At 42.2% G+C, this 13371-nt stretch overlaps 1 protein-coding gene across 8 annotated transcripts in view; it reads right to left on the reverse strand.

Moving 5' to 3' along the window:
• The window catches only part of LOC105485316 (myosin XVI), a 703391-nt gene that overhangs the window by 323430 nt on the left and 366590 nt on the right, over positions 1-13371 (reverse strand). For all 8 annotated transcript variants that reach the window (XM_011747599.2, XM_071081051.1, XM_011747600.3 and 5 more), the window contains 2 exons: positions 7627-7754; positions 2708-2813 (listed from right to left, as the gene is read on the reverse strand). In XM_011747599.2, the coding sequence (XP_011745901.2) occupies positions 2708-2813; positions 7627-7754 (234 nt within the window). The remainder of the gene's footprint in view (positions 1-2707; positions 2814-7626; positions 7755-13371) is intronic.

The following is a 13371-nucleotide window of genomic DNA, read 5'->3' on the forward strand; positions in this document are numbered from 1 at the left end:
ATACAAATGGTTTGTCCATTAAATGTATTTGATAATGTAAAGTTAACTAAGAAAGTTAACTTAGGAAACTGGGGGTAATTGAATGTGTCTCCTATACTGTCACAATACTTATTTTAGTGTATTCATTTATTCCCCACATAGAAACTGAGCTTCTCCCGTGCTGTTGAGACAGCATCTCTGAATTCAAGGGACAGGCACTGGGAAGCCACTTTATATTAATAGATGCTTGTGGAATGAGAAAGCAAATGAATGAGACTGCACGGGCCGGGCTGAGAGGGTTACATGCTCAAAGGTGGCTTCAACATAGAGTAAGAGGAAGGGGATTTAGTGTTCTAAGATTAGAGAAGAAAATAAAAACCACAACAAATGTAACACTGCCAGAAAGAATGCCGGGCCATGCCGATTTATCGGACTTGATGTAAGGGGAACAGAGACTCATTCGAGGGCTTTGAGCAAAGGAGTCTCTGGTGATACAGGCTGATGGCAGTTCACCAGCATCAACTCTCCTCTTCTTCCATTTACCAGATGAAGTTGAACACATGGCTGCCTAGTTAGCAATGAGTCCTAACTAGATAGCAGCATGACTAAGTTCAAGCCCGTAACTGTGATGAGAAGACAGGCAGCGCCTCTGCATATGATGAGCCTTCTCCTTAGACTGGGGCTTGCTGCTCCCTTCCTCTGAGCAGGTGAGAAAGTGCCTGGGGAGCAACAGGGTCTGGGCCCGACCTGACCCTGGGCAGCAGAGCTACCAACCATGGCCTGCCCCAGGAACATGCAGTAGAGGATGGCCAAGAATGGCAAAAGAAGGACAGTAACTTAGAACAGTCTCAACAATAATGCCACGTGAGATGACTCCACAGCAGCAATGACTGTGGGCCTGAAGGAAACTGGACAGAATAAGAGCTAGGAGTGATAGAATATTCAGAATGTGTTGGAAATAGAGAAACTTAGTACTGTGCAATGGCTCATGCCTGTAATCCCAGCACTTTGGGAGACTGAGGCAGGTGGATCACTTGAGCCCAGGAGTTCGAGACCAGTTTGGGAAACACAGGGAGACCCAATCTCCACAAAAAAACTACAAAAATTTGCTAGGCATAGAGACACGTGCCTGCAGTCCCAGCTACTTGGAAGGCTGAGGTGGGAGGATCGCTTGAGCCCAGGAAGTTGAGGCTGCAGTGAGTGGTGATCGTACCACTGCACTCCAGCCTGGGAGACAAAGCGATTCCCTGTCTCAAAAATAAATAACAATAACAGTAAATAAATAAATAAAAATAAAAAAGAAAGACTTCAGTTTTGGCCACGTCTTTGCAGTACACTGTGGCACGTCCAGGAAGTTTGCTGGACAGGCAGGTCTGCATTTTAAGAATGAAAGGCAGGATGGAGATTAGGATCGGGAGCTGCTGGTGTACCCATGGCACTGAGTCATGGTCATCAGCATAAGCAAGGATACAGTATCCTCTAAAATAATATTTTATTTCAACCTTGGGACAATCATCATGACTTCCAGGTGTCTGGAGTGATTTCCAGAAGAAATACAGAAATGGGGAGGATTTCATCTCTAGGCAGAGGCCCCCAGAAAGCAGACTGTTGAGTTCCATTCTTTCGGATTGGTTATTGGTTCCTGTCCTGTCTGTTCCCCCCACTGCTAGCTGTTCCTTCCAGTGGCCTTTGTCTTCCTCTGATCTGCTATCGTCTGAACAAACTTTTTAACAAAACTTGCTAGAACTATGTATAAACCAGAGAACCAGTCTATGGATAAGCACCTGTGGTGGCCTCCTTGAGTAAAATTTCTCAGTTTGATTGCGTGGAATGTTTTACCTTTATTTTAGCTGCTAATGGGTCTTTTCACTTCCTCCTTGAATCACGGTCATATTTTAGATAGATGAAGTAGCGGGACAGTTAACACTGCAAGTGTTTCTGAATAGAGTTTAAAAACTGTTTTGGCCCCAAAGGTGCACGGCCTGCACATCAAAGTCTTTAAGGCTCACTATTGCCAATTCTTTCAGATACACTGGAGACTTATTATCAGCCCCCAGTGATCCCCCACAATAATTTCTTTTCTGGCCAGCTCCCTAGAATGTCCTAACACACCAAACTGCATTTTCTTTTTCTTTTCTTTCTTTTTTTTTTTTTTTGAGACAGAGTTTTGTTCTTGTTGCCCAGCTGGAGTGCAATGGCGTGTCTCAGCTCACTGCAAACTCTGCCTCCCAGGCTCAAGCAATTCTCCTGCCTCAGCCTCCCGAGTAGCTGGGATTACAGGGACCTGCCACCACACCTGGCGAATTTTTGTATTTTTAGTAGAGACAGGGTTTCACCATGTTGGCCAGGCTGATCTTGAACTCCTGACCTCAGGTGATTCATATGCCTCAGCCTCCCAAAGTGCTGGGATTACAGTCATAAGCCCCTGTGTCCAGCCTCAAAGTGCACTTTCTTTGTGAACATTATCTACCTATATTACATGTTTTAGATCCAACTATTCAGAGCAAATACAAAAAGAAAGTATGTACAAGATATTTTAAATATGTAAAATAAATAAATGTTCACTTGAATAATATTAATTTGAACCCAAGCTCAATAATTTTTTATTCTTTATTTCCACAAATTTTGACCCCCTTGTGTCTATTATGATGTCCCCTCCCCTATTTGTAAATGACAATTGACTGAACATCTTCATTCACATATTTGCCAACCCAAACAAAAAACTTACATGTTTGAATCTGGAATCCAGCATGGCCCTGCTGGAGGCAGCCCTGCAGGTGAGGTGTCTTATGATTTGTTTGCTGGCTTCAGACTTTCCTGATCCCCTTTCTCCACTAAGGAAAACAGAGAGGAAAAACGTAAGTTTGAAGGAACTTTGTTCCTTTGAACAAGCTTTGTTCCTTTGAAGCTACTTTGAAGGAACAAGTAAAAATATTAACTAGAGATATTTCTCAGACACAGAAATGAGGAGGGAATGGCATATTAACTTGCAATGAGTTTGTGGTCTACGTTCACACTTCAGTTTGATGTATTTGTCTGAAATACCTAGTATATGTTTACTGTGTCACGTCCCTGATGGTGTTTCAGATGCTGGCATTACAAACAAATATGACACAAGTTCTGCTGTTCAGTATCTCACAGGGTAGAACCACCTAGTGCAGGTGAATTATGCCAGAAAGGTGTCAGGCTGAGAAGGAAGACATAACCGACTTGACTCAGCTTAGCAAGTCAACATAAAGTGAGGCGATCCTATGACAGCACGCTGTGTTGAGACATGCAGGCTCACACTTGGCCTTGGGAAAGCTGTTCATGCTTCATGAGCCTTACAGGAAAGACGTTACCTCTTCTGTGGAAAAGCTGTGAAATCTTTCTGAGCATTCCTTCTCTGTTCTTTGAAACGAAGGTAAAGTACATAGCTACGAAAACTAAGGCAGTAAGGTCTTCAGATCTCCCAGTAGATCCTAAACCTGACCTGGTTAGGTTTCCTTTTCAGCTTGCTTTTGGTTCTGCTGTTCTCTAGTTTGCATTTTTCTTTAATCTAGGAACGATCACTGAACTTTTTATTTATAATGGCATCACTTTTGATACATCCCAGGCATTCTTCATTAACTCACTCAGTGTTTACGTAAATGGTAAATATTCTATTCCTGACACTAGATGACATAGGATTAACATAAAATTCCAACACAGTAATTACTATTTCACAGTGATCTGCTCTACAATAAAGTTATTACTTTACCCAGACGAAAAACTCATAAAAACAGCCTTTACTTATCCGGTAACCAGAAAAACTTTTTAAAGCCCTTTTATGAGTGCTTCCTTGGTTTTCTGCCTGGAAACATCTCTTTTAACAAAGTTGATTAAAAGTGTTTGCCAGAAAAGAAGTTGAAATTTAATTATTTTCTTAAAGTGTCGAGTCGTTAATGGATGCTTCCACTGACTTGTGCAGGCTTTTGAACCACTGAGGCCTAAGAGTGTCAACAAATGAGGTATTAAGTTAACATTAGAAAGCAAAATGAAATTTTTTCTGGTTTGGTACTGAGTTTTGGGACATCCATTCCAGGAATACTTGGCGTTTTGATTGCTAAATCTTAAATTACCCTTTGTAAGTGCTCGTTTTGACACACAATCGACACTCAATAATGACCTGTAAACAACTTACTAAGTTGAATTTCAAATGGTTAATTTTATCCTATTAGTAACAACGGAGAAAGCATGTATCTTCGTCCACACAATCAAGGATGCGGCAAAGCTGTATGAAAGCACACATGGTTTTGAAAGAAGAAAGAGAATCACTAAAATAGTAAGTCCTAGTAACCACAGGTGTGCTCTTCAATTCTGCATATCAGGACTAGCCATACCGAAAGCAGTTCGCCAGCTTGCTTCAGGCAGACAGTCAGGGAAGGGTCCCCGGAGAACCTCTGACCCGCCCCACAAGTGCTTACATCAGATGTTTTCTGCAGATAAGGGAACTTGCACAGGGGCTTTGCCTAAACAAGCCGGCGGTGGAAAACTCCGTTCCTTAACACACGTGCAGCAGGAGAAATAAATCAATATGGAGCCGCTCAGTCTAAGCATGCGCACTGGAAGGACGGGGGTGGAGCCAGCAGGAATTTGCACCATAAGCCCCGGTATTCAACTAAGGGGGCACCCGGCACCCCGCTTTCAGGACCCCTCTCTGCTGAGAGCTTCCCTTTCGTGTCATAAATTCTACTCCACTCACTCTCTGGTGTCCGCACGCCTCGTTTTTCCAGGGCAAGAACCCGGACCTAGCTGAGCTAAGGAGCAAAATCCTGCATCAAAACCTTCTTGAAACTTGATTGAAGAGAGAGTTTTTTCAAAATAAGGGGTTGGTACATGGAATCATTAGCTTTAAAAAAAATGACCCAAAGGAAAACTAGTTCTGCAGAATATTAATGAGTTCTACTGGATAAAAAGTTCCATGAGCAAATACATGTGAAAACTGATGGGTTAAACTAAGATAAACGGGGTTCTTCACCGAAACAACTCTCTGGCCGCTGTGTGCCTTCTCCCAGGCGGACCCCCAAAGCGCCTCGGCCTGCTGGTTCCTCCTTTTCTCCCCTCAGAGCCTTCCTAGGACCCACACTTTCAACAACTCACCTATAACAGCTGCAATGGTCATCCTAGAATTAAGTGGGAGCGCTCAAATTTACGGAAATTCTAAAGAAATAACTAATACATAGAAATAATCTAGTCCAGGGTCTGGCACCCAGTAAACTCTCAATAAACATTAGTTGTTATTGTCAACAGTGTTACTCCCTATCTCACCAATTTACAGTGCTTTTTCTAAGCAACTTTTTAAAAAATTTTCCCTATTTATCGAAGGAAGACCAGGAAACTAGACAGATAAAGCAGATAAAAATAGGGTTGCCTGAGTCTAGAATGGGTAGAAGCCCCCATCTCCGCGCCTTTCTCCTCCTTGAGTCTAGAATGAGTAGAATGGTCAGGTGCAGTAGCTCACACCTGTAATCCCAGCACTTTGGGAGGCCGAGGCAGGTGGATTGCCTGAGCTCAGGAGTTCGAGACCAGCCTGTCCAACATGGTGACACGCCAACTCTACTAAAAATACAAAATTAGCCAGGTGTGCTGGCACATGCCTGTAATCCCAGCTACTCAGGAGGCTGAGGCAGGAGAATCGCTTGAACCCAAGAGGCGGAGGTAGCAGTGAACTGAGATCGTGCCATTGCACTCCAGCCTGGGCAACAAGAACGAAACTCCATATCAAAAGAAAGAATGGGTGGAAGCCCCTGCCTCGGTGCCTTTCTCATCCTTGAATCTAGAATGGGTGAGAGCCCCTGTCTCAGTGCCTTTCTCACCCTTGTGTCTAGAATGGGTGAGAGCCCCTGTCTCAGAGCCTTTCTCATCCTTGAATCTAGAATGGGTGAGAGCCCCTGTCTCAGTGCCTTTCTCACCCTTGTGTCTAGAATGGGTGAGAGCCCCTATCTCAGAGCCTTTCTCATCCTTGAATCTAGAATGGGTGAGAGCCCCTGTCTCAGAGCCTTTCTCATCCTTGAATCTAGAATTGGTGAGAGCCCCTGTCACAGAGCCTTTCTCATCCCTGAGTTTAGAATGGGTGGAAGCCCCTGCCTCCGTGCCTTTCTCATCCTTGTGTCTAGAATGGGTTGGAGCCCCCACCTTGACGCCCTTCTCATCCTTGTGTCTAGAATGGGTTGGAGCCCCCACCTTGACGCCCTTCTCATCCTTGTGTCTAGAATGGGTGAGAGCCCCTGTCTCGGCGTCTTTCTCATCCTTGAGCCTACAATGGGCAGAAGCTCCTGCCTTGGCGCTTTTCTCATCCCTGAGTCTAGAATGGGTGGAATTCCCTGCCTCAGCACCTTTCTCATTTTTGAGTCTAGAAGGGGTGGAATCCCCTGCCTCGGTGCCTTTCTTATCCTAGAGTTTAGAATGGGTCGGAGCCCCTGCCTCAGCACCTTCCTCATCCTTAGGATGCTTCTGAACCCAGCACGAAAACAACCGCTAGCACGCTGCTTTGAAAACTAGAAAACTAAAGCGTGCACCCATCAGTCTGTGCCTCCATCCTCCATAGAATTTTTGATAAAATGCATATAAATATATAAGTGCTCATTTTAATATTTAAATAAGCCTTTTGAATTCTATCCAGGTTCTGACTTTACACCATTTTCATTTCACTTTCACTTGAGTTGTGTGCTACTGTACTTATGCATTCAGTTCCAACCAGCACTACTGACAACAACTAAGGCACCGCCGTGAGTATTTACAGAGGTTTCCCTCCCTTGTTAAAGTTTGGCTGAATATAAAATATAGGTCTCTGATGCAGATTTTAACATTTAAATGTTTCTTTTGTTTTCTATTAATTTATGAGTTAAATCTAGCATTACATTTCAAATTCAAAAAATATTTTGGGCCAAATGCGGTGGCCCATGTCTGTAATCCCAGCACTTTGAGAGGCTGTGACAAGAGGATCGCTTGAGCCCAGGAGTTTGAGACCAGCCTGGGTAATATAGTGAGATCTCACCTCTACAAAAATTTAAAAATTAGCCAAGTGTGGTGGCATGTGCCTGTAGTCTCAGCTATTTGGGAGGCTGAGGTAGGAGGATCACTTGAGCCTGGGAGGTCGGCTGCAGTGAGTTGTGATCATGCCACTAAATTCCAGCCTGGGTGACAGAGTGAGACCCTGCCTCAAAAAAAAAAAAAAAAAAGTTTAGGAAGTAGAATTCAGTGAACTATGAGCAAAGGTAAATAACAAGAAACAGGCTGAGAAACCTTTGGAAAGAAAGAAAATTGTATTTGGGGCAGCCCTGGATTTTGAAGAATAGTGGCTTAGGTTCACTAGTATTGGAAGTTTTTCTTTCTCCATGTTTACTTAGGTTCAAAAGCAAAAACTTTTTATCTAAGCTTTAAATCTTGAAACATAAATGAGTTTCAGGTTAAGTTTGTTAATATTGATCCAGCTACACTTGGGGCTATTCCTAGTAGCCAAGATGTTTCTCCTTTGTAACGAGTCAAATGTACTTATTGCAAAGATATACTGGACCTCAAAGTGCTGAGAAAGTAAATAAAGGTAAACCATGGGAAATTAGGACATCTTCACCGCCAAGCCCCACGGCAAACCCGAGTGTGGCAGACAAGGTTGAGGGGACTCACCTGAGGATGAAACACTGAGGTCGCTGCTCCTGGAAGAGCTGGTGAAAGGCTCTCTCCACACAGGAGAAAAGGTGAGGAGGCAGCGAGGAACACAGCTTCCCTGAGGAGCTGAAATACAGCTGGGACACCTGGAAAACAGGGCAGCAGCAAGCGGAAAACCTGAGTGAAAAGGCACCAGGATTTCCTCATCCCGTAATGAGAGTGACTTATGTCCAAGATACAGAAGTGAATGAATTTCTAATTCTGAATCTCATTGGTATGTAAAAACATCTGTAAAATTACACCCTTCTCTGCACATTTTCAGCATGCATAATGACAAAATGGAGGCTTATACTTTATCCTTCATTACTTGGTCCACAGGCTTTAATTATTCTGCTGTCTTTAAGAAGAGCAACTCACAAAAAAATGTAGTTTAATAGATATCTGTGCAGTAAGCTGAAACTGTGGTAATTTATACCAAATACAATTTCTCTCAGCAGTATTTAATTTCAATACCATAAGCTAGCCAAGGTTTTAAACTTGAATGTGAGAGGCAGTTGCAGCTGAAATGCATGTAAGTTTACAAATTTCTCAGAAAAACAAAAAAATTAATTAATTTTAGAGAAACGGTGATTTACAATTATTGCCATAATGATTCATTTCCAGTATTTTTAGTCCTTTTGAATTTCTAGTAAATTCCATTACTTTAGAATAAAAACTCAAGAGTAGGAAGACTTCTTAGCTGTGAAGAAATCAAAGTTATTTTTTATTTTGCAAAATAACTGGCCTATATCTTCAAAGATGTCAAGGTCAGAAAAGTCAAAAGAAGACTGCAGAACTGGTCCAGACTGAAGGAGAGTCAAGGGCATGATGGTTCAAAATGCAACATGCAATGCTGGTCTGAATCTCTGGCTCTATGGGCCTTACTGGGACAATGGGAAATCTTGAACAAGGTCTCTTGATTCAGTGACAACAGTGCATCAGTAATAATTTTCCCATTTCGATGACTGTATGGAGTTGACATAGGAGAATATCTTTGTTTAAATACCCAGTAAATATATTCAAGGTTGATGGAACTACGTGCCAGCAAAGTATCTTAAAATGGTTGGTGTTAAAAGTTGCTTGTACAACTTATCTACACATTTTACAGACATTTAAAATTATAGCAAAAATAATTTTTAAAGTAGAATATATGATTCACGATGAGAGTTAACTGGATGAATCTCACAATGTTGAGTGTGAGTAGTCAGATACATAACAGAACACACTATATGTCTTCACTTGCGTCGAGTACAAACACAGGTGACTAATCCTTGCTGTTAGAAGTCAAGTTGGCAGTAGCAGGGGAACTGTTAGCATTTAAGGGGCTTCTGGAGTGTTTATAACTTTCTGGAGCTGAGTACCACCCACCTGCACACTTAACAACATAAGCACTTTCCTACAAACATTACACCTCAACCAAAACTCCAAAAAACTAAAGTCATCACACAGTGTGGTGCTGGTGCAAAGACTAGATAAATGGATCACAGATCACTTGAAACAGACTAGAGAATTGATGAAGATGAAACAGGAGAGTTCCCTAACTCTGCCCATAGCATGTGTGACAGGGGTGTGGCTCATCTGTTTGGCCACTGTGTGTTCTCAAACCCCTTATGGGAGGAGGAGCATGCAGATGGGCATGTGCAGGAGCTGGGGCCAGCACCTTTGGGCTCTGGCCCCCTAGTAGCATCTAGGGGTGGGTGCCTGCAACTTCTGAAGCCCAAGTGGGCATGTGTTACAGAGTGCTCTTTTAGCTTTGCCATGTATGGAAAGCTTAAGTGTTAAACAGTTCAGTGGAGCTTCTGCAATTTTTCTAGGGCAGAGGGCCAGTGTGACAGCTTTCTGTATCCTAAGCTCTTGTCTGGCATCCAGGAAAAATCAGATCACACATGGACTTGAAGGATGGTGAATACAGGGTTTTTACTGAGTGGTGGAGGTGGCTCTCAGTGGGATGGATGGGGAGCTGGAAAGGGGATGGAGTGGGAAGATGATCTTCCCTGGAGTTTGGCCATCCAATGGCCAATCTCTTCTCCAATCATCCCCAGCTGAACTCTCGACATTCAGATGCTCCTTCTCTTCTCTCCTTCTCTGGCACTCTTCTGCTCTTCTGTTCATCTGCTTGTGGAGCCTGGTGTTTGGGGGCACAGGATGGGGGGCATGGTGGGCCAAAGGCAACTTTTGGGCATGAAAACAGGAATACCTGTTCCCATTTAGGGCTGTGGGTTTCCAGGTTTGAGGGTGGAGTCTTTGCTGGGGAACTGCTCTCTTCTACCCAGTATCTCCCTGCCTCCTGTCCATGTCAAACATACAGTGTATGACCAACCAGGCTGCACTACCTCTCAGTGGTAAAAGGTGCTGCTGAGACGACTGATCGTCTATTTGTAAAGAAAACAAGTGTTGATCTCTATCCCAGAGCATGTGTAAAAATTACTTATAAATGAATTTAAATCCCAAATATGAGCAGCAAAGTTTAAAGCATTTTTACAAGCATATAGAATGACACTCTTATGATTTGTATGTAAACAAGGAAATAGGATTTAAAAATATAAATTATAAAGAGAATGGTGGAGCAATCTTAATACATTAAATTTAACAAGCCCTGGTCAACCATATTATGATAAAAAATAAGCAAAGACAGAAAGGTGTATAAGCTGTGCATATAATCAGTAGATCAGCAGCAATTTATAACATATTCCTACGAATCAATTTACAAAGGGAACTATAATAGAAATTTGGGCAAAAAATATAAACTAAAAAGATGGAAAATAAATGAGAAAGGATAGAAAGCTCTCTGGTGCTATTTCAGACTATAAGATGCTATATTACACACAAAAGCCTAGCAGAATTAATCATAGTTTAGTCATAATGATAATAATAGCCTACAGGCACTCTGTGCATGGTGCTGTCCTCAGCATCTCACAGGCACTTACTCATGCAGTCCTCTAGAACCTATGTCTGGAGTCAGATAAGTATTTTTATGTTTACAGGCAAGAGAATTGGTGCTAACAGAAGTCAGTGACTGACCCAAGGGGACAGGGCTAGGTGGTGTCAGAGCTTGATTTCCAAATGAAGTTGTCTCTTGGGCTGGGAAAACATGTCTATACTACTGAATCTTGTAGTTTTAACTAATTGGAAGAATTATCTGGCCGGGCCCGGTGGCTCACGCCTGTAATCCCAGCACTTTGGGAGGCCGAGGCGGGCGGATCACAAGGTCAGGAGATCGAGACCACGGTGAAACCCCGTCTCTACTAAAAATACAAAAAAAAAATTAGCCGGGCGCGGTTGTGGGCGCCTGTAGTCCCAGCTACTCGGGAGGCTGAGGCAGGAGAATGGCGTGAACCCGGGAGGCGGAGCTTGCAGTGAGCCGAGATCGCGCCACTGCACTCCAGCCTGGGCGACAGAGCGAGACTCCGTCTCAAAAAAAAAAAAAAAAAAAAAAAAAAAAGAAAATAGCGGTATACCCACTTTTTGAATGTATATATGTGTTCATGTATATAGTAAACATATGAAACACTGGATGGAAGGATAATAACTTCAAGATAACCATTATCACCACTTATGAAAATAAGTAGGTTGAAGTGGTATTTACCCTGTGTTTATAGAAGAGTATGTCATCTATCTAATCTAAGACATCATACAATTAAAACATACTGTTGTTTTTGTACCACTCAGAAAATAAATGTTACAATTAAATTAGGACACAGTGTTTTCTTACCACACCCTTACGGCTGCATCCCAATCACAAAAGTACATGTGAAAAAAAATACAGCACTTTTAATTTTAAATGTTTTTAAAAGAGATATGAAACCAATTGCATGGAGGGCACACAACTGTCTGTTGCATTCTGCTTGAACTTTTTTCATTTTAAATTATTCCAGAAGTTGCAATGAATATTAAGAATAATTAAATGATAGTGATATACACATTATCATTCATAAAACTAAGGAGTTTTAGTCCAGCTTCATTTTCCAGCAGATCCAATTTCTATTCTTGTTTGAAAACCTAACTACACTATTTCACTTCTCCCCAAGTTCAGCATAGACTTAGGCTCTAATTTGACAAACTGTTTTTCAACTCTCTATTTTGTAAATGAGAATTTCATTAGATGTTCAACAGACACAAGAGACAGCCTGGATCATGTATCCATCTGTGTGTACATGGAGTTCATTTCTCTTTCTGACTATATATTTTTTCATTTTCATTTTTTTGAGACAGGGTATCACTAAGCTGCTCAGGCTGGAGTGCAGTGGCCAAAGTATAGATCACTGCAGACTCCATCCCCTGGGGTCAAGCAATCCTCCTGCCTTAACCTCCCAAGTAGCTGGGACTACAGGTGCATACCACCACAACTGGCTAGGGTTTTTAAATTGTATTTATTTAAATCTGTTTGGGCTTAGATATTGTCTTTATGCCAAGTTTTACTAGAGAGTAGATGTGGGTGATGAGCCTTGAGTGTCTAAAGAAAGTTATTTCCTGATAAACTCATAACCTCTCTCAGCTCCCCTTTCATGTAAATCTCTTTCCCATGCAGTGTTACAGTTTGTGCTGTGGAACAGTCCATTGCTACCACCTGGCAGCACATTGCTTGATGCTGATTCTATGCTTTATACATAATATAATTATGGAAATAATAATGACAGTGTAATTCTATAAAACCTTGAGGATTTCTGCTTATGCAGTCCCTTTTTTCTGAGTGACTGACAAGCCATCTAACTTTTTTATTGGTTACCATCCTCACTGTTAATATTGCACATTCTCATGGGGTCCAGCGAATAGCAGCAGGGCCAGCCACTTCCTTCCCCACCTGTCTTTTCTCTTCACTTCACTGTCTTCTTTCCTTATTTGTATCATTTGAAACAAGAGGATTCTTGGTCAGGGGATATTTTAAGCACTCCATTTTAGCTCATAGGTGAGATGACAAGAGCTCAGCCTTGCTAATCATTGATGGACTCTGGTTCCAGGGAATAAGTTCCTTCCTTCCTAATGGATAAAGTCCCTCCTTTTCTTCACTGGTCATTACACTTCTCAATAAACCACCAACAGATTGCAGAACCCTGCCACGTTCATTTCTACAACCACCAATGCTTCCACAGCTTACGAGACAGCCATTGAGCCACTGGCCCCCATCTCTGGCGAGCCTAGAAACTTTGTGGAACCTCCCAGACGCCAATGGCTCCAAGTGCCCCGGGCTGCTGGTGTTGCACTATGCTATGAACATCTCACTCTGTAGGCCTGTGTAAGTGTCCCATTTGTTAACTGTATACCTATCTATAGGTGACGTATTTTGAGAAAGCATGTGTTTGTGTTTACAAAAGATCACATATAATAATAATAATGAAACTGTCTGCCTCTGGGCGCAGCACTTGTGCTGCTGAGAGAAGCCTGCCAAGCATTCACTCTGGAGCTGCATGACCTGGACATTAACGCTAGCTCAGCCACTCATGGGAAGACTTTAGAAAATCTGCTTAACCTCAAGTCTCAGCTTATTCAACTGCAGAGTCGAAATAACAACTCTTATACTGTTTTGCCTGCCTTTTGAGATGGAATGTGGTAATACATGTAAAGCCATTTGAGGCAGTTCTGCCAAGTAATAAGCACTCAACAATGGCAGCTGTTTTCATTTCCTAGCATTTCAAATATTATAGTCTTTTAACTTCTTGCTCACATCAAATTGCATGGTTCATTTCTCTAAATAGTCCTACATATTTTTTAAACCCCATAATGTGG

This window comes from Macaca nemestrina, chromosome 16, assembly GCF_043159975.1.
Source record: "Macaca nemestrina isolate mMacNem1 chromosome 16, mMacNem.hap1, whole genome shotgun sequence".
Taxonomy (NCBI): Eukaryota; Metazoa; Chordata; class Mammalia; order Primates; family Cercopithecidae; genus Macaca; species Macaca nemestrina.